Raw genomic sequence first — 26642 nt, 5'->3', positions numbered from 1 at the left:
TATTAATTCTGTCATCTTCCTTAGTGTTTACCCTTGTACTATTAAATATCCATACACTTTCATTACTTGATTTGTCATTATTTCAAAAGGCTTCCTGACTCTTATCTCCTCTCACAAAACTACAATACATATACAGCATTCGTCCTAAAATCAGCCAAATCGCACTGCAGATCCTCAGAAGTTTCTTTGATCCTCACAAAATCTTTCTCTTCTGGCTTTTGAAACTCTGTAACCCAGGTGGGCATGGTGGCACACATCCATATCCCAGTGACTTGGGAAGCTGAGAGGATCATAGGTTCGAGGAGAACTTGGGCAATTTAGCAAGACCCTGTATCCAAAAAATAAATAAAATAAAAAGAACAAGGAAAGTAACCCAATGGTAGAGTGCCTCTGGGTTCAATCCCACTACTGCAACAAACAAAAAATACTCCATAAACCAGCCTCATAGCACCTTGTTTCCTCCACATTTTCTCAGGGAGTCTGTCCTTACTGTCCAACAGTCGGGTGGAGTATAGGAGGATGGACGAGCTTTAGCCAGGCTAGTGGGAGCTGCTTCATGGACATCACTGGGGTGATGCCTTCTCCTGTAGCTGCCCTGGGTAGTTGAGGCTTTTCTCTTCCTTGTACACCCAGCTTAAGTTCCTATCCATAAAGCTTTTAGAAATGTTTGAGAGCCCAAGAAACTCCTGAGAATTGGCAAATAACTTAGAAGTCATCCAGTCTCTTTTATATCCAGGTTTGAGAATTACTTTCATCCTGTTTCTGGTCTAAGTCAAGGACCTCTGGTGACTAAGAAGGAACCCAGGCATTCATTTGTAATATTCTGGCTTATTTTTCACCAAAATGTGAGAAACTTTTGACTACTATTTTTTTTTGAGAGAGAGAGAGAGATAATTTTTTAATATTTATTTTTTAGTTTTCGGCAGACACAACATCTTTGTTTGTATGTGGTGCTGAGGATCGAACTCGGGCGGCACGCATGCCAGGCGAGCGCGCTACCACTTGAGCCACATCCCCAGCCCCTTGACCATTATTTTAACTCAGCCCTTTCAAGTTATATGACATCTTACCTGTAAGTGGGAAGACAGGTGTTTCACCTTCCCCTCAGTGGAAAAACTCACCAGTTCCTTCAGTTGTTTCTCATGAAACATCATTTCTAGATGTATCACCAGCTTTTAGAAACACTTGATTTATTCAATTCAGTTCATAGGATTATCTGGATACCATCTAATCACTACCAAATCCGATGGAACTATACCTTTTCTGGAACACTGAATCAGCCAAGACAGCATTTGTTTCCTGCCCACTGTGGTGTTTGAGTTACCTAAAGTCCCAAGAGCCTTTTGCCAGGCTCTCTATCACACAAAGGGCACAAGATGAGTAAGACTAAATAAAGCCCACCTCTCAAAAGACAAATATTCATTCTATGAAATACCTGATAAATGATCCTCCAAACTATCAAGATCATCATCAATAAGGAAAGTCTGGCTAGCACAACCAAGTTACCTAAGACCTAACAAGTAAAAGTCACGGGATATCCCCAATAGGAACTTGGGACAGAAAAGGACATTAGAGGAAAACTAAGGAAATTTGAATAAATTCTGGACTTTAGTTAACAATAACCTATTTTTTTTTCATTGTGACAAATGGGCTACACCAATGTCAGATGAAAATAAGGGGAAAACTGAATTGGGATACATGAGAACTCTCTACTATTTTAGTAATAATTCTATAAATCTAAATGTATTCTAAAAGCCTTTTTAAAAAAAAGAGAACATTTTAAATTAGGAGAAAACTAGCAAGTAAACAGATAAGACAGTGGCTACTACTATTTTTAATCACTGATTCCTTTGAATAACTGATAAAATTATATGGACAGAGGCAAACTTTTATATATAAACTAAATACAATGGCAAGGTCTCATGGACTCCAGATTCTTCAATTCAGGGTGGTAATGCTTCCCTAGTAGGCAGTGTTTGGGGAGTAAATATGAAGAAAAGTGGTAGTGGGGGTAGGCATCAGGTAGCAGATGACCTTTCTATACAGTTTGAGCCTGATCTTTATGCTGTTGATGAGTATACTTTTTTTTTTTTAATCTAAGGGATTTAAAAATGGATACTGAGTGATCCCTAAACCAAACATTAAACTGAGTTCCAGACACCATTCTAATTGCTTACAGTGTTCCTGTCATATTTATTAACCTAGATGTAAGCTGCTTAGGGCTGGAGAGGACAAGTCTCATAATGTGCTTGAGAGGCAGTTATCACCTTGTCATGTAGGGTACAGAATCACCTCAATGCAAAGTTTCTTGCCCTGGTTTTGAATGCTTGTTGCTTTTTTTTTTCTCTCTTAAATTCAGCCCTAAAGAACATTGCATATTAACTCTCAAGAGCTATTGTTAAACCCTGGCATTATGCCAGAGTAAGTGAAAATTCTTACAGGACTTATTTTAAGGGTATAAATCCCCAATCCATTTGTACAAACCTGTTAGATTTTACTCTTTAAAAATAATTTACATCTACTAAGGTTTAAGTTAGATTAAGTAGAAAATATTTACACCCACATAAACAGACCACTACTTAGTTAATTCTGTTGCCTCTCACATCCTTGATCATTTGGGTCCATATTTTTCTTAAAAGTATTCTGAAACTTGTATCATTCTGTAACAAATTAGAATCTGCAGTACTAATTTTAAGATCAAAAGGCAACAGTGGTGTCAAATAAAATGCTCAGGATGGAATACATGATGGATCAATTTTTCCCACCACTGTGGCTATATCCTACATCTGGATGACTTAGTAAATCGTGATTCTAAGTCTGACTTGTACAAAGACATGGCTCAATGAACCTGTAAATTACTAGTCTGTATATAAAACAAAAACACCAAGACCATTTTAATGAAAACTAGTTTTATTTTAAAATTAAGTGCATAGCACTCATCTAATTCCACTGGTGTAGACTTTAGCACCATGCTCGCTATTTGCAATTAATATCATAACACAGATACATTTTGGTTTGCAGTCTGTACTTGAGTAGTGTTTATTTAGTGGACTTTGGTAAAGCCCTTGATACATATTAATCTCTTCACAGTACACATTTAATGATGGTCCAGTAATCTCAAAAAACAAACAAAAAACCAAAATAACAAACAGCTTTAAAGACTAATCAATAAATTAAACAAAACAAAACCCACACAACTCCCCCACCCAACCCCCTCCCAGCTAACAGTTGTGAGTTGTATTTATATTGAAACCTAATGTTTTAAAAACACTTCTGGTTCTCCAACCACCCCACCCCACCCTGGGTATGCAGCAATAGTAATCAATTATTTTATTCTACCCCTCCCCAATTAATCCAGTGTTCTTTAGCTTTTTTAAATATAAATTGGGAAAAGTGTTAATAAGCTTTTAAAAAAGGCATATTCTTCTATAACAAGAATGACATACAAACCAATCAATAAAAGCATTTGACAAGACATTAAATCACCACAGGCACTGGTTGTTGTTTCAAGTTAGGATCTCTATCCCAATATCTTACATTCATAGCATTACTGAGGTAGTTAAAATACTGAAAATTGGACTCCAGGTTGCTGAGTTTGTGAATGTGAAAGATATACTATCTTTTGAACATATTTTCCCCCCCAATGATTCAAGTTTTCTTACGGTAAGAACTACTAAACCTGCTCCAATTAGCAGCCTTTTTAGAGGAAAAATGATGATACTTTCAGAAATCAATTTCCACACTTGAAAACTGCCATGAGCGAGTGTTCTTACCTGAGTGGTTTTTTAAATTTACCAGACTAATAAATGCACATCATGCCCTCTGTATTCTAAATTATATAAAAGTTATTTTCCTTTTAAGGAAAGGACATTTCTCTAAGAATTCATGCTGGCAGAAGCCACCCACCCACACTCAACCACTGGAGCCATTTGGATCAGTCCTTTGCTGTGTTGAGCCCCTTCCTTTCCTCACAAAGGCCATTGGCTTGATTACTGAGACTCCTGCTGCATACCCACAACATCATTATGTTTGTCTTCAATGCACATTGTGGCGGTTGCATATCTGCCATGCAGATGCCCCTCTATTCAAGTGCTATCCTTAAAAAAAACACAAATAGACACACCTTAATAATTTTTAAACCAGAAAGCATCCCTCCACCAAATCTCTCTTCTCCCACTAACAAGAGAGTAATGTATACAGTTTATTCATTATTATTTTTTACTTTTTAAGTTTATTCCCCCAAAACATTTTCTCCCAAGTTGCCCTTGCTAACATGACTATTATTGTGTTTTCACTCATCATGAGTACAGTGAAATATGCCAGGGCAGTTGTGGGCCCAACCTAATGAAAGCAGCTACTGAAATTTAGAAATCAGTACTTTTGCCTGTTTAGACAAACTAGCTGGATTCCATGGTTGCTTATAAAACCTGTCTTCCACATAACAAAGTGCTGCACTAGCACAACCTGAGTACTACCCTGGCCACTCCCCTCTCCAAAATAAATCTACGGGACTTTATTCTAGTACTGATATTTTACAGTTATGTCTTCTTCTGAAAAAAACCTTTTTCTTAAGAGTATTCTCAAATCTGAATATAAACCATTAATTGCACTGAGAAATGCAAAACCTGTATACATATTATGAATCATAGGAACCACCACTTCATTCATTCTGTGCTACAATATTAAGTTCTCACTGGAAAACACATTTTAGCATAGGAATATTTAACCTATGTTATAAAGGTAGTTCATACTATAACATTCCCAAAGCATGTTGCATTACAGTTAAATGTTTCCAAGTAGTACAAATTCCCTGAGTTAATGTGTTTTAATTCTAAAGAGTTGAGGCTGATCACAAACAAGCAAGCAATCAAACAAAAGTTATGACCATGATTTCAAGACATGGGATCTACTCCACCCCTAAATTTAGTACATAAATTCAGATACCTATATTATTTGTGATAGGAAGTTATACAGAATCATCTGAAAAAAATTTTTACTGCACAGATTGGTATAGCATATCAATTCATGAGTTTAACCTTAGTCAGAAATTAATCTGTAGGTAAAAAAAAAACAGAACAAAACAAAACAACTCAAAACTGCAGAATAAACAAAAGATCTCTTCAAAAATTAATACTGTAACTTTCCTTCATAGAAGACGGTTTGGCAAGTCCACAGATAATCATTATAGTCTTTGACATATAAGCCAACATAAGGCCCAGAGCCTACCACAGGTCAAACCTCAAAATGGCAAATTGGAGTCTGTCCAAATTTGTTGTTGTATTGAAAATATTTGAAATATTTGGACCATCAGCCAGGCCTGAACATATCTGTCACACAGGATTTTGTAACAGGATTTGACACACACTATTAAGTGTTTGCTTAGTCCTCCTAGATATTAATGGTGCACTGAAAGGGATATTCAGTCTTCTGGTAGATCCCTTTCCTTCTGAAGAGAAGTTTATAAAGTTTGTCCCAGAGCTTCAAGTCACAAGACAGTCTGGGTTGGTTACTGCCTTTGCACATAATCACCTTTCAAAGCACGGGGTAATACAAGGATAATGTTCATTTATCTGGTAACTCCGGTTATAAGAAACACTCAGACAGGGTTTAACTTCTACTGGTATTGCTAGGGACATCCCAACACCAGTCTGTATGTGCCCAAGTCCCTGAACACTGGTTTGGAAGCCAGCAGGACATGTCTGTAGTGTGTAAGACGAGGTGTGTGTGGTAGATACAATCTGCTGACAGCTTGGTTGTTCTGATACAGGATGGCGATATTGCAGTGAGGTCTGCTGAGTCTGAGGGAGATACTGAGGTTGCTGAAAATGGACCGGCCGTGAGGGCTGGGAGGCTGTCTGGAACACACCTAGTTGTGCTGACTGAGGGCCTGCCTGTCCTCTCTGTTTGTTTGCTTCTTTTACATCATTATCATGAGCACTGAAACATGGAGGAAAAAGGAAACAATACCATTACTTGAGAAGAATCTGCAGGGAACTCCCACCTCCACCTCCTCAACAGCTCACTCCATCAAATGCCACCACTACACAGGCAGCAGTCATTGCACCATAATTCCCAGCAGCAAGATCTTCCCTGTACCCTCCTAAGGCTATTTCCAACTTGGGAGGTGTGTCCAAAATAAGCACTTAATTTTGACTGTGACTTTAGTAACACTCTAGTGAGCCCCAAAATTTGAAGTGGAAATAAGAATGGGGTGAGATTTACTTGGACTGATCTCAAAGTTATGGCCTACAGACATTCAAGAGCAGATCCTTTCCCTATCATGTACCTAGAACCACAGTTGCAAGGGTTAACTTCTAACTTACTAGAAGCCAAAAGGAGCTCCCCTTCTACAGAGTCCTGCTCATACAGTGGCTTGTTCTCATGGCAGCAAGCAGCTGTTAAGAGCAAGTCTCCTAAGAACTCTGTGCCTTTGAGAACTTTTTTGGGGGGCACCTTACACATGAATAAAAAGGTTAATGAGAAACTATGAACACAAGACTAAAAAGGCTTACATCAACAGTCGTTCAATACACTGCACTAAGAAATCCCAGGAGTAAGCAGTAAGACGATGTAGTCTTGTAGGCCACGTTGGAGAAAGACGAAGTATAATCCTCGAAGAAGCCACACATGCAGCAGCTACTAAAGAAGGTGCATAATTTAGAAAGGCATAATCTGTGGAGACACCAAAAATGAACTTAAGCAACAGAATACCAAGTTATAAGCACACAAGTTACTTACTGGCAGCCACAACAACTCACCTTGCAGAGATACTTCCAGGAAGTAATCTGCATATTTGGCCATGTAGAGTTTAGTTTTTTCCAAGCAAATCATTGGCCAGCCATCATGAAGATCTGTTTCATGTACTGCTTCTGAGAGATAATACTCGATAAAGTGGGCAGCTGTTGGAAGGCAGAGGTTCCACTGAAAGGTTTCTAATAATAATAGTTCCATATGTAGCAAATTTTGTTTTGTTAATACTAGATTCATATTAGTCATACAACCCAGGCTGTTGAGCTGCTCCAGCTTAGGCACACTATCTTCTTTTTCTTCAAATTTACCTTTTAAGAAAAGGAGAAAGGTTGGAAAAAGTATTAAGTAAGAGATCATTATATGTCTATTCAGTTAAATGGATTTTCTGACTTACCATCAAGATTTAGATCCAAAGACATTATTTTTTCTACCTTACTGAGATAGGACTGTGCCAGAATACTTTGGTTCTGTATTTGCATACGTACTTTCCTTCCCAGTAACACCATCTCCCATTTTCCCTATCCTCCAAAAAAATATGCATGGAATACTTTCATTTGTATCCTACCTTGTAAAAAGAAAATAGTTATATATGCCAATGAGAAAAATAACTCAAATCTCACAAGCTGATTCTTTTCAGAAAGTTTCCTTCTTGTGGGCAGATGATGGTTGGTGAAAGAAAATTATTTTAAGGTAGAAGCAGAGTAGAGTTTAAAGGACTTAATGTCAGAGCTTTTTAAGCTCAAGTGTCTCATTTTGGCATATTTTCAGCATAATCTCAATTCCAGAAAGAGATAAGAGATGGGGAGGTAGGGCTGGGTGAATGTCTAGCAAGCATTATCATTCCACAAAAAATACCATCTCTCCTCTTCTGAATTCTAGGCAAAATCTAGCTAAGTCTATTTTAAAAGGAGGGGGAAAGGAGAAGATACTTTCTATCCTCTTTCAAATCCCCTTATGCAAAGCAGAATAGAAGACAACATGATAGCTGGATTTCATTATTCAAAGGCATTAATTTTTCAGGAAATATTCATCTATAAGGTTTCCACAATGAACAACTGAGGAATAAGATTCCCTCTCCAGCCCAAGAAACACATTTCTACTGATTATTATCTGTATGTATCACCTCACACTATTTCCAAATAAGCATTTTCCTATACATAAAGCATGCATTTTAGGTATTTCTAGAACTTATGGCTGGAGAATAGTCAAGAACTATCACTTACTATTAAGATTTTTCAGATGCAGCAATAGAACCAGCATTGTTTCCAAGTCTCTTTGGGTCTTATTCCTTGGTAGTTCATAAAACAGAAATAACTAAAGCCTTCTAACTCCCATTATTGTGTTCTATTTTACATTAATGTTTAAAAAATATTTTGACATTTCAATATTTTGATAACAATTTCAATATATGTGGTTTCCTTGGAAATCTTATAATTTTATTTTATGCATTTAAAAACACTTTTGGAGAAGAGCCAGAAAAATTGCCAAAGTGAGAGAAACTAGAAGTTTCCTTGTCAACTTTCTCTTCTAGAGGGATAGGTTTGTACCACACATTAAAGCTGCAACAACAAATGGTAGAGGCCACTCAGTGCAGATGCTCAAAGTATAGGCAACTGTATAGTAGCCAGCAAAAATTCACTCATGATGAGGTACCTATTCAGTGCTGAGGAAAAACTGCTGCTACATGCCTTTGATCTTTGCTTAGGCAGCACAACTGGGGTTAAGTTCTGCCTCTGATGCCAGGAGATTCTAAGTGCCCATCTTGAGAAAAACCCAAGCCCAAAGGAGGAGAGATATTATCTCTTCCTGCTCAAGAAAGTTAAATTGCTCTTTAACTAAATAAAGCTGAAGATAGGAGTTGATCTATAACTTACATAATTCAGACTTTAAAATCTAGATAGCTCTTTCTAGTTCAAATCACATAAAGAAGACTTCTGCAAGTTTAGTATACACTTTGTATAATTGAAAACATCTTAGTGTTTTTTTTTAATATAGTTATCCACCATCCACTGAATAAAGTGAAGGAAGAAGACAGACTGTTCTCAGTGTTTTTAAAGTGAAATTCTTCAGAAGAATGACGACCTAGGAATTTGATTCAAGCCCTCAGGATGAATCATTAAAGCTTTCAAAGCACCCTGACATTTGTGTAGCAGCAGCCACACTGGCAGTATACTTCAAAGGAACATTGTAAAAAATTAATGAGTTTATTTATATCATGTTTGGAGTTCCTTTGAAGAAATTAATATACCATAATTCACAGATCAAGGATGTTTCATATTATCTCTTTGAAACTTACAACAGCAAAAATAAAATTGCAGCTGGGAGTGTAGATCAGTGGAAAAGTGCTTGCCTACCATAAGCCCTGGGTTTGGTCCCTAGCAAAGCAAAGCAAAGCAAGCCAGATAAATAAATAAATAAAATTGCATATGATCGATTTCACATCTCAAGAAACCAGGTAGTGAGGTGGGCCAATTCATTTAAGGTCAAATAAACCGATTTATTTATTTATTTATTTATTTTTATTGATTGTTCAAAACATTACAGAGCTCATGATATATCATCTTTCATACATTAGACTCAATTGGGTTTTGAACTCCCATTTTTACCCCAAATACAGATTACAGAATCACAACCGTTACATACTCACATTATTACATAATGGCATATTAGTGACTGTTGTATTCTGCTACCTTTCCTATTCCCTACTATCCCCCCTCCCCTCCCCTCCCCTCCCATCTTCCCTCTCTGAACAACAGCAGAGGAGATAGAGAGGGAAAATAAACTGATTTAAACAAAAAAAGGAAGCCAAAAGGAAGATTTATGTTTGAATTCCCAAATCTGAACCAAAGTACTGTACCAGATTTTATAGAGACAACTACTAGAATGACAGATTTCTATATTTAAATGTATACAGTAAGTATTCAATGATTATAAAAGACTGCATACTGATTTGCAAAGTTAAAAATAACTTGCATATTGCATATATAGCCACATTTAGAATTCTAATTCAGGTTAAAGAGTTTTGGAACTTTTTAATTATGTATAGTGATATAAGTGCTCAGCTTTGTGGACATTAAATTCAAAGAGTGTGATAACATCAATGAGTAACTGCTTTCATATCTATAGTTTTTATTATGCTGATGCTATGTGTGTGTACTTTAAATCTATTTATCTATCCATAATGCTACACACACACACACATCAAAAAGACCGGTTTCTTCAATTGAAAGGAAATACCAGAAGCCATGTGATTATATTGATAAAGGCCCCAAACAGGATATAAGGGCACAGGAAATTCATATCAGTTTCCCAGAAAATAAAGAATTAAGAGGCCACAGAAAACAAAACACCAAGTTGTCTTTCCTTTAGAGGAAATGTGCAAGTCAGTCATGGAAAGCAACATTTTCAAAGACAGCAGTGAATGACAGATATGTGGTAGAGAAGAGTTGTACACCGAATTGGTAATGGATCTGGGGAAATTCTGAGCTCTGCCAAACCACTTTCTATTTTTTTAATTACTTAGTAGGAAAGTCATCCTTAATACATACTAAGAATACTCACAAATTTGTAAGGCCATCAATCTAATAGAAAAATTGATAAAGAACAGAAAAAGGTAATTCATAGAAAAAAATTCTAAGCTCATTAGAAATTTGAGATATAAATCAGATCAACTGTGAAATATTGTGAAATATAAGAGGAAGTTATAAAAAGAAAAAAAACTTTGCTAACCCACTACTGGTGTCAAGGAGAAACAAGCACTTGCTACAATTGTTACTACTAAAAGTCTATAATTTCACTTTCACTTCATCTTGATTCCAAGATCATTTGTTAGTTTCATAAGACCTTAAGCAAATTATCAGACACCCCATCTTCAAGGCTGATTCCAAGCTCTTCATATGTTTCATGCTGGCCACAGACACCAACAGAAGCCATGCTACACGTGATAAACACAGGATATGAGAATTTCCCTGTACAAACCAGGGTCTATTTTAGGATAAACCAGGACTCTTAGGGAATAATTACAATGTCAAACCCTTTATGTTGCATTTTCTTATGTTAAAACCCACCTTATCCTCAAAACTTTGTAAGGCAAGGGATCTGTATTTTCATCTTAATAGAGAAATAACCTGGGATGCAAGGTTGTTGAAATTCATATTGTGGGTGATTCAAATCCAGAAAAATTCATCATTATAGTTCCTGCTCTAAAACAAGGCAATCAGAAATAATGTGTAGGTCCTTCTTCCTTTCTCTAATGATGAATACAACAAGGAATTGGCAACTTAAGCTCCTGGAATTTTATAAGCAGCTGTCTTTCAACCTATTCCATAACTGAAATAAATTTCACCTGGTCCTTTCAGTTATAAGCTATCCCGTACTTTCATACTCCAGGATGCCCACCCCAAAGCAGGGAAAAGTTGGGGGAGGATCATAATAGAGTTCAGTCCTTCCATGAGGAAGATAGCAGTTATCTGAATAATGTTTATGGTAACTAACAGGAGAGCTGCCATTGACATCAAATGTAAGAAGGCAGAGTATGAGAATATAACACTAAGAATGAATTCTACAAATTTAAAACATATCAAACTGAAAATTAATTTAGTCACATAAGTCAGTCTATGAACTGACCATGCATCATTTCATAATCCAAAGATGAGCTTCCCACTTGACCTACACCATTCTTTTAAGAACTACAGGCAGAGCAAGTGTGATTTTGTAGTGGCAAAATGACAGTGTCAGCTACAGCAAGCAAAAAATTTTCATTAATGATCCCAAGTTTTAAACCCCAAAGGGCTTCACAGTCAGTGATGAAACATATACAGCACTGTACATGTGATTACTTATGGGCATGAAACTTTTTAATTAAAAGTTAAAGGTTCAGACCTTTATAGATTGGATAGAGAGAAAGGATGGGAGAGGGGAGGAGTAGGGGGGATAGGAAGGGCAGCAGAATAGACAATATGATTGATGTATATATATTCCATGTATGTATTATACGTCAAAATACATTCTGCTGTCATGTATGACTAATAAAAATAAATCGTATGGTTAAAAAAAATGAAATAAAGATATCTGTCCACCTACAACTAAAAAATAAATATTAAAAAAAAAAGTTAAAGGTTAATTATAAATGTGCAAAGAGTACCTCTCTGGCTTCTGGGTGGGGGAGAGATGTGAGATGTGTCTGGGTCTTAGGAGGAAGACAGATTAAAGGGGAAATGCAGTTATTCAGGAAGTAGATAGTATTCTGCTAAGAATCTGGCTCAAGGTATCTGGGAAGAAATTTGAATAAGGAGACTGGGTGACTAGATCCAGATGAAAGATTCTAAATGCTATAGTAAGCAGTTTCTACCTTAAACCACAAATAGTGGGAAGTCATGGCTTTACATGACAATGGCTTTACATTCATTCTTGTCCTAACAAGGGATATGAAATAACATACAAAAAGATATTCAAGGGGACAAAATAAGTAGATGAGGTCATCAAATCACAGGAAGAATAAAGATAGGAAAATAAAATCTGAGAAGAGATTAGTACCAGAAATCAAACCACAGGGGACTACATTTGGTTTTTAAGTTTATTAGCAGCCAAAACACAAAGGTGTTTCAGAAAGAACTTCGGTGGCACTGGCATAGTGGGAATGTTTTGTGGACAGCAGCCATACTGGATCTTAACCCTTCAGTGGTGATTAGAGGTGAAGACTGATGATATATGTACATATTACAGGGCTTAACTTTCTATTATAGTAACATGGATAATATAAAAAGTATACATCAATTTGACTTCAATAAAGACATTCTCATTACTGAAAAAAGAAAAAAACTCAATTCCTTTATTTGCCCTTTCTCTTCACTGAGAGTACTAGCAAGCAATGAAATGAGTTCCAATTAGATATTAAGAGAAAGAGGTGGGAAAAGGTCTAGTGGTACCTTCTGTAAATTGGGTTAAAAAGATTAGTTGGCCTGATGCACAAGAAAGATTCTTCCATCTGTAGTAGCTACAATGAACGTTCAGTTCACTAAGCCAATTTGTTATATAGTCAGTAGAAAGCATTCTAACAATCTAAGAGCATGGTACTTTTACAAGTATCTCAACTTTAGCGCCACTAATGTTTGGAGCCAAAGAATTCTTTATTCTGGGGAACTGTCCAGTGCATTATAGAATGTTTAACAGCATACCAAGTTTCTGTGCACTAAATGCTAGCAGCATCCCTCAACAAGTTGTGATAACTAAATGCTTTCACATGTTGATGAGCATCCCCTTCGGGTCAGAGTTGTTCCTGGTTGTGAATCACTGATTTTAAATAATGATTCTCAATTGGAAAAGCACAACAGAATTATCTTTGGAACTTTTTAAAAATTAAAAATTATCCAGGTCCCACTAGGTAAATGTTGACTCAATAGATCTGTGGTGGTCTAGAATTTGCATTTATATCAGAATCTTCAACATGTTGGGCTTAGGCATATATTTTTTAAATACTCCAGAACCATTTTTTCATGTCTGGTTAACAATCGTTCTGCTAAAAAAGCACTTTCATCATAAACTTCCTGATAGTACTAATGAATAGGATTTGAGTTCTATGTAAGTCTATTTTATCATATAAGTAATGGAGATTTCCAGTCATGTAAATCACATTCCTACTTACTTGCTAGAAGCAGACAGGAAAGCGCAACTAAATGCAGCTGCTGGATAGAGATGTCATAGCGATCCATAAACAGGTCCAGCAAATAGACAGCAAGATGTCGAGCCGAAGGGCAGAGTGTGAAGCGATTGCTCACAATGGCAATCAAATCAGCAAAATACCTTCTGAGACTTAGTTGAGGGGACTGGCCTTTGTAGGAGGGCAACTTCAGCTCCTAAAGCAAGAAGAACAACACTTAGTCTGACATAATCTGTAGAAATACCCCACATAGTCTTTCCAATATATTAGTGTTACAAGTACGTCCAAAACACACTTTTCCTAAGAGGAACACAGAAATGAAAAAAGGGAGAATAATAAATGGCATTTAAAAATTAATCTGGTTAAAATCAAAGTTTTCTATTTATTCTTAACGACCTCTGACGTGACCAATTTTAAGTGTTTCTTGCTTTATGGAATGGATGCATTCTACAAAGATCTTTAAAAAAAAAAAGAGAATTGTATTTTCACTATCATGTGTTTTCAAAAAAATGTGTCCTTGCCAAAAATCTAACCATAACATACACACACACACAACACACACACACACCCCTGAGGAATCTCAAAACTTTTCTTAAGAAGGTGGATATGTTCCTGGTATGCTGCATAAATTATGTTATACTTGCAGAGATCTAGAGACCAGTACTCATCCTTAGTATTTTCTAATCTCATGTCCTTTTCAGCAGTTTTATGATCTTCTTTTGCCTAATCTTTCTTTTGCCCTTTATATACCTAAATTTTTCCCATCATCAGTTTTTAATCTTAAATAATATACCAACTAGTTTTTCAAAAATTGGAAAATATATACTAGTAAAATATTTCAGGAGCATAGAGAAAAGTGGAAAATTTCCAAATTCATTTTATGGATAAGTATAAAACTGACACTTAACTAATAGGTACTACAATAGCAGGAAGTAACATGGATATGATACCAAAAGCACAGGCAAAAAGAAAAATGTCCAGTCCCCAGAGTGAAAGGGCAACCAACAGAATAGGAGAAAATGTTTACAAATTATATATCTGACAAAAGATTAATATCCAAAGAACTAACAATTCAACAATAAAAAACTAACCCACTTTAAAAATTTGGGCAAAGGACTTGCATAGACATTTCTCCAAAGAACATAAATAAATGGCCAAGAAACATATGAAACGATGCTCAGCATCATTAATCACTAAGGAAATGCAAATCAAAACTATTAAAAAAAGGAAGAAAAATAGAAATAAGTGTTAACGAGGATGTGGAGAAACTGAAACTCTTGTACAATACTAGTAGGATGTCAAATGGTACAGTTCACATCCATATTATCATGGATGATGGTGGCAGTTCGTCAAAAAAATTTAATAATCACCAAATGATCCATCAATTGCACTTTTAGGTATATCCAAAAGAACAGCAAGAAGGGATTTGAACAGATATTTGTACACCCACATTCATGTCACCATTATGTATAATAACCAAAACATGAAAAACAACCCAAATGCCTACTGATTGATGGATACATAAAATGTGGCATTCACAATGAAACATTATTCAGTATTAAAAAGGAAATTCTGATAAATGCTACAGAGAAGACAGTATGCTGTTGGATTATAAAGAATAATTATTTTACGGTTCCACTTATGTGAAGTACTTAGAATATTCAAATTTGTAGGGACAAAGCAGAATAGTGGTAACCAGGGACAGAAGGGTAAGGGTGGAAAATTGGGAAATTACTAAGTATGGAGTTTCAGTTTATGAAGATGAAAAAGTTCTAGAGGGGACAGTGGTGATAGAAGCAAAACAATGTAAATATACCTAATGTTATTGAACAGTCACTTAAAAATGGTTAACATGGCAAATTTTATCACATGTACATTTAACAATACATGAAAACAGGGAAGTTACATATAATCTAATATTTTCTAAGATTAGATTAGTATCAAAAATGCATCATCATAATCAGCTGTAATACTTCTCATGAATACAAGGACTGTTTGGTATTAGGAACTGTAATTCACAAAAAAATTCATACACAAATATGCACAATCATCTTGACAGATACCACAACAGCATCTGAAATAAAAGTGACCCTGGGAGAAACAGAACAAATATTCATACATATCTTTAATGAAGGAATGGATTGGACGGAGGTAAAAAGATATTGAATATAAGAGCCTGCATCTCACTTGAAGGTGAAACAATAGAAGGATTACCAGGCTAGTGCCTATGATTGCAATTCAGATAGAAAAAAGTGAAGGTATACTTATTGGAAAGGAAGAATCATAAATTATTGTCATGAAACAAATTGTTATTTTTTAGATGGCAGAATTTGTGTCCAGAAAACTCAAGAAAATCAACAGAAAAATTAAAGAGAAACAGTAAGATTTCAGTAGGATGGTTGATTATAAAATTAATATTAAAATAGTTTTTCTATACAATCTAATACAATATTTCACATGAGTATCTATAAAAATAAAGACCAAGAATAGATTTACATATGCCAACACAGTATGAAGATAAATTTGGCTGGGTGAGTTGGCGCATATCTGTAATTCCAGTGACTCAGAAGGCTGAGGCAAAAGGATCACAAGTTCAAGGCCAGCCCAGGCAACTTAGCAAGACCCTGTCTCAAAATAAAAGATAAAAAGGACTGGGGATGTAGCTCAGTGGTAAACAGCCATGGGTTCAATCTGTAATATAAAAAAAAAAAAAAAAAAAAAAAAAAAAAGATAAAAAATTGATAGGTGTGAAGGACTTACATGGAAAGATGTTCTTGGACAGGATAAGATATATGAAAATAATGGCATTTCAAATAAGGGGAGAATAGATATATTTAATAAATATTTCTGTTAAATATGATGAAGAACTAATTTCTTACTGTTTAGAGAACTCTTACAAGTAAATCAGTAAGAAAAAGACAACATATGAACCAAGATCATAGGAAAAATACAACAGGACCAAAAATATATAAAAAGATGTCAGATCTTATTCAAATTTAAAGCATTATGTAATTGTTTACTTACTAGATCTGGTTTTATCAATTTTTGTTTATGCTATTGAGAGAGAAATAGTAGCTCTCACATACTATTGATCAGATTGACAACTATTGGAGAGTAATTTGTAATAGATAATTTTTTTAAAAGTACAAATGCTTTTTAACCTAAAAACTCTAATCCCAGGAATATATCATATATAAAAAGGAATCCTTTTGCAGCTGTTTGTAATAGCAAAAAAAGCTTGATGCCCAACAACCACAATGGATCTCCAGAAAATTATGCTGAGTTTAAAAAGTTAATCCTGAAAGGTCACATATTTTATAACTCTATTTATATAACATTCTTGAAATGACAAAACTATAGAAAGAACAGACTGGTGGTTGTCAGGGGTTAAGAGAGGCATGAGGGGATGGGGTTTAGGGCCAGCAGTAGAGCACTTGCCTGGCACATGTGAGGCACTGGGTTCGAGCCTCAGCACCACATAAATAAATAAATAAAATAAAGTTAAAAAAATTATTTTTTAAAAAAACTCTTTTTAAAAAGAGGGTATGAGATGGCAGGGGGAGGGTATGCTTTTTATAAAAGGGTAACATAAGATACACCCTTGTGATGATGGAAAATATTCTACATCTTGGCTACGTCAATGTAATTACCCTGGTTGTGATAGAGGATTATAGTTTTTCAAGTAGTTACCACTGGAGGAAACTAGGTAAAGGTTATAGGGGATCTCCCTGTACTATAACTGCATAGGATTCTAATAATCTCAAAATATAAAGCTTAATTTTTTAAAAAAAGTGTGATGTCTATTAATAGGGATCTAGTTAAATAAACTATGGGATGTTGATGCAATGTAGCATTTAAAATAAAGGTCAATATACCTAGATAGGTTGATGTGGAAAAATCTCATAAATTGGGGGTGGTATGGCAGGAAGGTACAGAATAATGAATATATATCATGACCTCTGTAGGAACAACAAAATATTATATTTTCAGATATACTGATTTACTAGGTAAAAGAACCTTAAGAGGATCAAGGCAACACAAGCTGGGTGTGGTGGCACACACCTATAATCCCATGACTAAGGAGGCTAAGGCAGGAAGATTACAAGTTCAAGGCCAGACTGAGAAACTTTGCAAGATCCCATCTCAAAATAAAAATCAAAAAGGGATTGTGGGGTTTAGTACAGTGGTAAAATGCCCTGGGTTCAATCCCAGTACCACACATATACAAATATATAATAATAGAAATAATAATAATAATAGCATAAACAAACACTACTGAGAAAATAATTTTTCTCTCAATAAAAGGAACATGCTGGTTTCTCATATAGCTCCTAGGATTCTTCCTTTCTCCTTCACTATTTCTATAGATTTTTAGAATGGTGTAAATGAGTTGTAACTTTACCTTTCTTTGCTGCCATCATGTGACATATATTGAGCATCTCCCTTGTAGCAGGTACTGTGCTAACCCCAGGAGAAAAGCTGGAAAAACAGTCTCAAGCCTCTCTCTAGCAGGTGAATCAAAATACAGAGATCATTATAACACAATATTATAATCACAAGGTATTATGAGTACACTGAGAAAGGCTAACTCAGCTTAAGGAGTGAGGAACTGGGAAAAAATAAAGCCAGGGTAGGTTTTCTGGAAAAGACATACTAGGAAACACACCTTCAAAGTGCTAGAGGTGTTTATTATTAGCAATGTTAACCTTACAAACTTAAAAAAAATGTCAGGAGGGGCTCTGGATGTAGCTCAGGGGCAGAGTGTCTGCCAAACACACATAAGGACTTGGGTTGGATCCCTAGCACTGAGGGAGAGAGGGAGGAGGAAGGAAGGAAACCTAAGGGCCATCAATAGACAATTTTAAATAACGTGTCCAATATATTCTCTTTTAAGTTTTTTTAAATGGTAAAGCAGAAGTGCTTATCACATAACCAACAAGAGTCTGTTCTTGTCTAGGTACTGCAGTTATGTAAACATAAGAAAATGACTATGTTTTTCTCAACTTACAGGTTTCCCCTGCTGTCTATTTCCAATCCCTCAGAATTGAACACTCTTACTTCTTGCTTCTCAAATGCCATTCCCTTCCCAGACAGGACAGAAATACAGGCTTAAAAGAATACTCAGAATTTTAACTACAATTCTATGGGATAAATATTTTCTAAATGTTTTTCACAAAGCTACAATTTGAGAACTGTCATTAAATCTTCTAAAAATTCTTTCCCAAACAACTATGACACTAAATGCAGCAAGAAGATAAGAAAAGGAGACATAAGCATCTGAGGAGACATGTTGATTTGTAGGTTTTTTTGAGTGGTAAATTGTGTTTTATAAAAACTGTCTAGTTGGCATTTGGGGTTGAAGAGGATTTCTAGTCACTGTATTTCACTCTTCCCTAGAAGAAATAATGCTGGTCACATTGATTATTTCTCTACAAACCTTGGGTCTAAACACAGAACATCTTCCAGAGTATCCAATGGCAACACCCCAAAGAAAGACCTAAATTTGGATGTTCTGACTTATGAAAAAAGATTGGATTCTATGAAAGTGGGATGTTTGTGTCTCTCAGTTACTGCTCCAACTGGTATGGCACCTGATAATACTAAGTACTCAGCATGTTCAATACAATAAGCAGATGACTATCTAAGTAAATCATCAATCAACAGCCTGAATTTAACTTGTCTTTTTTTTTTCTTCATTTATTTATATGCAGTGCTGAGAATTGAACCCAGTGCCTCACATAAGCTAGGCAAGCACTCTACCACTGAGCCACAACCCCAGCCCATAACTTGCTTTTCTATAATAAAAATTCATTTTAACTTCCTTGACTTCAACCCAGGATAGTGTGCCACAGATGGTCCAAGACACCTTCAGTGGTATTCCTTCAGACTCTGTGCTATCTTGTCCTATGACAGTTCATTAGCAACTTGAGTGCAGGGCTGTCTTATTCTTTGGCTCCTTCAGAGAATAATGCACAAGAGCATTCAACAAACTCAGATTAAAAAAAAAAAAAACTACTAAATTCAACTGACAAAACCAACTCAGATAATTACTCATGATTACAATTATCTACACATAAAATACAAGAATTGAAAACCATGAGGGATCACCAAGAAAAATCTTAAAAGTTTTAGTCAATTAAAAAACATAAGTATCATTTACAAATGATTAATTTCACCACATACAAGAGGGATTAAAAATCTAACCCTTAGAAAAGCACATTTCCAACTAAAAGATGACATCTGCCAAAAGGAAAAAAAAAAATTAAAAGTGTATCCAGACAATTTTCAAAGAAGAAAACCTGCAACTCTTCTTAACACTCCAGAGAACCATTCCATAGTTGGAACTTTTATGCAGTAAAAATGCTCTCTTAGGGTGCTGAGTTGTATTCAGGATAAAAGACTGAACGTCAGAAGTAGTAAACAGCATTTAAAAACCTAGAGCTTTAAAAACATCCAAAATTCTAAGAATTTAAGTCAATTCGATTTTTTTTTCCAATCTACTTAGTGTCGTCAGGGACTTAAGATAAAAGTTGTTATCATCCCAGAATCTCAAGTCCAATGATCAGAATCCCCTTTATTAAAGAGCAGGCTGTTTTGCTTCTCACTTTGGTTCTCTCTATCCAAAGCGAAAGTGAGTTAAACTATGGATCATTTTGGCTCAGAAGTTATACCTTCTGGTTATCAGAAAGGCAGAGCTGTCTATTAATCTGTTTTGTAACATGCAGAGTAAAGTTATTTAAGAGCTGTGATACACAGATTTTGTGCCCAGAAAAGTGTATTTTTTCAATATCTGTTAAGTATATTAGGTCTTTCTACCTTTAATATTAAGCTTTTTGAACAGTCCCAAATCTTAAGAGGCAAGTAATAATAACAGTTTTTACTTGGGCTTACTATATGCCAAGCACTAAAGCCCCTATACAATACATTTAAATTTCAAAATCACCTAGTAAGATATGTTCTACTGTTTTTGTTATTGTGATGGGGATCACCCAGGGCCTCGCTCAAGCTAGGCAAGTGCTCTACCACTGAGTTATACCTTCCACCCCACATTCTATTATGTTTATTCCTCACTTTACATGTGGGCAAACTGAGAACCAGAAAACTAACTAGCCCAATGTCTCACAGCAAGTTAGATGAAAGGATGGGAAATTTAGATATGTACAAAAGAGACTTACAACAGCGGCATGCAGAACCAACTATAGAACAATTATGGCTGCTTTGTCCAATAAAAACTCAGAGTGTATGTATTCTGAAATACAAGATCAAATTCGTGGTCCATCTGGAGACAAGAACATCCACTTTTCCTTTCCTAAGCCCTCGCATCATTTAAGTTGCAGGTTCTTCTGATATAGCCCAGGGACGGAACGAATAAGTTAATTAACCTTGAGCAAATAAGCGAACTAGGGTTTTCTGGCCTGGAAGACCTGGACTTTCTGGGAACTTGAGGTTCATTTTAACTGGCGCAAGACCCCGAATGGCAAGGTTGAGAACCAGTGTTACCTTGTACCGAAGCGCTTGGTGAATATCAGCAGCCAGTTGTCCTCGCCACCACTGCCCCTCCAGCTCCATGAGACTCGGCGGCGCGCCTAGCCAGACGCGGCAACTTCAGTCTGGAAGACACGCCCCAGACGCGGTCACTGCCAGCAACTTCCCCCACGACCCTCCGCGCCCCCTCCCTGAGGGGTGTGACCTCAGCTACCCGGTGCGGCTGTTCATCTTCACCACACTCGTCCTAAGCCCGGGACGCACCCAACAGTTCCTAGATCCCACACTTAAGACCCGTCCTATGCACTCAGGAGGAGCTAGCTTATTTAGGGAACTGCCCAACTAGTTTCAGGGAAAGAAGGGGATCGACTCGGACCCCGAGCTGCCAACTCACAGACCTGGCTGCAAGCTGGGCAAGAGCCGGGGCGGGAGGCCCGCCTTCGGACTCCTGGAGTCCCGGGTTGAAACGCTCCGAGGAGCGGGTAGACTTGACACCAGTCCCAGCCCCGCTGGGGCGCAAAGTTCCCTCCGAGAGGCCAGAAACGAACGTCCGCCGGCCCCCGGGCCCAGCCGCAGAAGGCCGGGCGCCCGCTCCTCCCCGGGATCTGAGGAACCGCGCGGACCCTGAATGGCGAACAAAAGGCCGGGCCGGCCAGGATCCGCGCCTCGCCCCCGGGACTGGTGCCCGCGCCCAGCCCAGGCCTGCTCGGCCGCACCGCGGCTCTCTTACCCGGAACCGCGGCCTTCACAGCCCCAGCCCCGCCGGCGTGCGGGGGACCCCGGCCCCGCTCATGCTGCGGACAGTCGGCAGCGACGCGCCGGCCTCAGCTAGGGCCCAGCGCCCGGGCGCTCGCGCCGCCCATTGTTAAAGGACCTGCGGGCGGCTCGGCGTACAAAGCCAGCGCGGGGGCACAAGCAGTCCTGCACTGCCAATCTCTTCTCGCGATACAGCGGGGTCGCCCCCAGCCGTCCAATCGGCGGCCAGGCCGGGCCCAGGTGCTACGCCCCGCAGCGGCTCCGCTGCTCGACGGCCCCCTCCCGGGTGCTCACGGCGTCCCGCGCGGCTCGGTCCGCCCTTGTGCTTTGGGCCTGGAGCCCGTCCTTCACCTTCTTCGAAACCGGCCTGAGAGCGGATCCGGGTCGGTAGAGAGCGCCCGAGAAATTTTAATGTTGACCATTAGGTGACCCATCTGGTTAAGCCACTCACCTGCTGAGAACGTTCGGTGCCCCGCGTGCAAGCAAAAGAAAGTTTGGACGCCTTATTCTGGCGATTAAAGCTCTTCACAGCTTGAAACCAATGGGCCCTACCTCAGATTGCTACATCCTAGGGGATGCTCGGGATCATCAGGCCTTTTAAATGGGTTTTAGGTGTTTCTGTAATCTCTAAGGTGTTATCTCCGCGAGGTGTTCTACCTCAAAATCCACTCCTCTTTTAGAGACCTAATTAATCCTATCCTTCGCCTTAGTTCTTTGCTTTAGAGATTCCCGAGAACTTTTCAAGAAGGGAATTAACATTACCTTCAATAACCTAGCTTGTCAAATCCATAGAGGATGTAATTAACCATCTGTGGTAGTAAATCAGGAAACTACAAAACTGGAAACACTGCAACATCAATTAAGGGGTGCTGGAACTGAAATGTGATTAGCAGAAACCAAATCAATTGTTATTTTCACGTTTGGTGGACTATCACAAAAGAAGGGGATGGTCAGCTTAAGACAGATCTGCACATAATAAATCAGACTCTTAATACTAAAAAATTATGGGACCCACCACTTTTGCTTTTGAATCCAAAAAGACTCAGGATGATAAAGAATTACTACAAAGTGACGGATGGACCTTCTGTGAATCTGAGGTTTGTCACAATGGCGGAACAGCAGCAGACCATACGATTAGACAGCCGATCATAGACAATGTTGATGCCCAGGAGAACAGGGCAATAGGAACCAATGTCAAGAAAAGGGAAACTCAGAAGTGGAAGTTGGCATTGCCTGGCAAAGTCCAGGGAGAAGCTGCCTGACATATCTCAGGAAAGGACACATAAGGATAAAATCTTACCATTTTTTTTAATGGCATTTAAATAGTACCTGCCTCCTTAAGTTTCCAATTCCTGACTTCTAAGCAACTTTATGACAATAATTTGGCCTACAAATGACTTAAATGTCCAGGGCCTCCTTAAGAACTCTTTCAGAAAAAGGGGTCACAGACTATAATCATCAGTGTAATAAACAGGTTGTCTCTCCTAGTTTCTACTTTGAAGAGGTTATTCATTAGAAGACATTTGTTCAGAAATCATCTTTATGTTATTTTTCTGGGTTTGCCTCATTATAAAACTTGTGTTTATTTCTTTTATACATTAATGTTTGGGGCATGTGTGCGTGTCCCCACTGTGATTATACATCCCTAAAATGCAAATTTCAGGTTTGTTATGATTTCTTTAGTACTTTCTTTAGCACAAACTGGATACAAGGCATTTCACCTATTCCTAAATGAAGTCTCTGTTTTCGCGAAGTTTGTATTCTACTAGGAAGAGATAAACATGATAAATGAACAACAACAAACACATCACATGGTAACAAGTGTGGTGAAAAAAAATAAACAGGATATGAGGTTTATAATGTGACCATGGGCGGGCGGGGGGCATTGTTTTATAGTAAGGTGGGGTGTGCAAAGGACTGAGGAAGCATGCAGATATCTGGTGGTTGAATATTCCAGGTAGAGGGAATGGCAAACGCAAAGGCTGTAAGGAGAAAGCATGTTTGGAATGAAAATGGAGACTGATTTCTCTAGCTGGAGTGAAGAGAAGACAGGAAAGATTTCCAAATTTAGGAAGCAATGATCAACAAAGGTACAAAAGGACTGAAGTGAAAAAGACAGAACATCTACATTAAGAGCAGAGAATGGAAACTAGAGAGTCCAGTGTGCCTGCAGTAGAAGACACAAGTGGATTTGGCAAGAGATGGGGTGTGGTCAGAATTTCTGGACAGCTTTTGTAACTCACTGAACTTTACTCAGTGAAAAGCCACTTTTTAAAAATGGCTTTTTTTTTAAACAAATGCATGCAAAATATAAAACATTTAAACAGTAGAAGACTGTACACAATGACTAGCAAATCTCTCACTCTCCTGATCCCAGTTCTTCCTAGAGGCAACACTATTACTCTTTTGTATTCTTCCAGAAATAATCCAGGTCTTTATAAACATCCATGTGTATGGCCCCTTTACCCCATTTTGTGCACAAATGGTAGAACATTACAATCTATGTTGTGTACCTGTTTTTGACATATAATATATTCTGGTGAACATTCCATGACTGAACACCCAGGATTCCTTTCAGTGGCTACATTGTGCTCTAGTGAATGTAAAGACTGGTATCCAGAAGCCCTTTCTCTGGTTCTTGATTCGTTGTGATTTGTACTATTAATCTCACTGAAACTACTATTCATATTAACATCCTTGCTTAAGGCATCATTGTCTTATTGTACTCCTCCTGTCCTTCTCCAAGAAATTTGACCCTAGCTAGCATCTGGGGTGGTTATAAAAAAGGCAAATTACACCTATTATGTATTTATTTTTGTGATGCTAGGGATCAAGCCTAGGGCCTCACACATGCTAGGCAAGGGCTGTACCATTGTATACTCCCACTTGATAGAGAAGATTTCCTGGGTCACTTTTCCAAACCACTTTAGCATAACATAGAATGTTAAGAATACTTTCTAGGGCTGTGATTGTAGGTTAGTGATAGGGTGCTTGCCTAGCACGTATGAGGCACCTAGGTTCCATCCTCAGCACCACATAAAAATAAATAAAATTAAGGTATTGTGTCTACTATATATATATATATATATATATATATATATATATATATATATATATAAATGTGTGTGTGTGTGTGCGCGTGCACATAAAATAAAACAATAATACTTTCTAAAGTTATTTTTAAAAATAGGGGCTAGAATTTGTAGGTATTTATAATCAGTTTACCAGAAAGTGTTCCAGAATTCAAAATGCTACATGAGATTCTACTCCAGATAAGATGGATATAATAGTTATTTCTATGTGTATACTTTACTGGGCCATAGTGTGCCCAGATACTTAGTCAAATACTTTGAGGGTGATTTGGATGGGATTTGACTGGGACATGTTGACTGTCCTAATCTCTAGCTTGTTGACAGAAGATCTTGGCCCTTCTCAGTCTCCATGATCATGTGAGCTAATTTTTCTTTTATATCTTCATATTTACATTTGCATATATATATCTACATCTACATACACATACATGTGTATATATGCACACACATCCTATATGCACACATACACGTGCATGCACTTGCACATACATGCGGGCGCACACGTGTTCCATTGGTTCTATCTCTGGAGACCTCAAATACAACAGATTAAACAAACTTTTCCCTTTCTTTCTCATTGAATGTGGCTATAAAACCTGGACAGGTTAAAAAAGTAAATAATAGCAGATGACTAGGGTAGATCATAATTTGAAATATCACCAAACTGGTGGTGAATTACCCCATTCTTTCTCCAGGATCCCTAGCTTGAAATCCAGAAATGGCTACCAGAGCATGGGTGGAGAGAAAGAAAACACTAGAATCCTTTCAATCATGAGGAATGGGAAAGTAGCCTCATAATGCTCACAAGTTGAGGCAATATCCTTCCTTCTTTCTTTCCCCTTTCCTTCCCTCCCTTCTCCAGCCCCCAAGCAATCCTGTTGCCAGAATAAAATGTCCCTGCTGCCTGCTGTTGGAATACCAGTCTTCAGGAGATGAGCTTTGGTAGGAAAGAATCATGTTTATTCAAGGGCCACCAATCTTGAGAAAAGATGGACTTTTTTATTGCCTCAAAGCTCCATCTTGAGAGGGCTCAGGAATGAAAGGCTTTTGTTGGGAGGAAAAGGAAGTACAGAGAATAGGAAGTCTACAGGCTCTTGGGGGATGGGGGATGTCTTGATCACCAAGGGGTGTATTTCCTTTCTTCTTCTGTGGCCAGGATATTGCTATGGACTTTCCTGCAGCTAGTCAGGAAAAACCTAAGGAAGGGTTTTTCTTCAGAAAAAAATTAGGGAGGAGTGAAATGGCAAAAGGGAGGGCAGGGGAGCAAGGGACAGTTTCAAAGGTGCTTTTGTTACATCCCCAGTAAATGTAGTGGTAGCAGCACAGCAGGGGTAAGGGGAGGATGCAGAGGTGCCTAAAACTCAAGGGAACAAGGGAGCAGAGATTCCTCTCTCAAGAGAACAGCTGTGGTTGCTTTTTCCCCTCTTTGTCCTTCCACAACTTCAATCTGGAGTAGGTACCAATATCAAACACACCAGCTTCACTTCAATAATGATGACATTCTGTAAGGCTGGGCTTTCGCTTACAGAATCACCTGGGGAGCTTGTTGAAAATCACGCAGGCTCTGGAGCTCCACTCTCTGAGGTTCTCATTCAGTAGGTCTTGCAAGGCACCCAAGAATCTGCATTTTCAACAACTCTCCAGGCAGAAGTAATGTGAAGCCTACTGTAGACAGTGACACCCAACAGCCTCAATGCCCCAAGTGTCCTCTTGAAGGAGGTTTCTGGTGAAGAGGTCATCTAGATTCATCCTTAAAGACTTGGGGTGGGGATTAGTCTCCATTGTGCCCAATTGTGTAGGTAAATAAGGCTCAGCATGCAACTGGACTTGAGCATAAGCAGCCAAATTCCATGGTACCAGAAAAGCTTTAGTGGCTTCTGTCTTTTCCTTTTCCCTTCTTCTTT

At 37.9% G+C, this 26642-nt stretch overlaps 1 protein-coding gene across 4 annotated transcripts; it reads right to left on the bottom strand.

Moving 5' to 3' along the window:
* Positions 1-2898: 2898 nt before the first annotated feature.
* CCNJ (cyclin J) lies at positions 2899-22045 on the bottom strand. 4 transcript variants are annotated; one of them, XM_081267233.1, is made up of 7 exons: positions 21624-22045; positions 20909-21018; positions 17811-17913; positions 13394-13604; positions 6759-7058; positions 6513-6672; positions 2899-5937 (listed from the first exon to the last, which is right to left on the bottom strand). In XM_081267233.1, the coding sequence occupies exons 4-7, from the start codon at positions 13458-13460 to the stop codon at positions 5526-5528; spliced, it is 939 nt and encodes a 312-aa protein (XP_081123359.1). In that variant the 5' UTR covers positions 13461-13604; positions 17811-17913; positions 20909-21018; positions 21624-22045; the 3' UTR covers positions 2899-5525. The 4 variants fall into 4 exon arrangements, with proteins under 4 accessions (XP_081123359.1, XP_081123357.1, XP_081123358.1 ...); XM_081267231.1 differs by lacking the exon at positions 17811-17913 and having other exon boundaries at positions 6513-6639; positions 21624-22028; XM_081267232.1 differs by lacking the exon at positions 17811-17913 and having other exon boundaries at positions 6513-6636; positions 21624-22024.
* Between the last annotated feature and the right edge of the window lie 4597 nt (positions 22046-26642).

This window comes from Spermophilus citellus (assembly GCF_964194105.1).
Source record: "Spermophilus citellus genome assembly, chromosome: 15".
Taxonomy (NCBI): Eukaryota; Metazoa; Chordata; class Mammalia; order Rodentia; family Sciuridae; genus Spermophilus; species Spermophilus citellus.
This window is presented reverse-complemented; position numbering and strand designations above follow the sequence as displayed.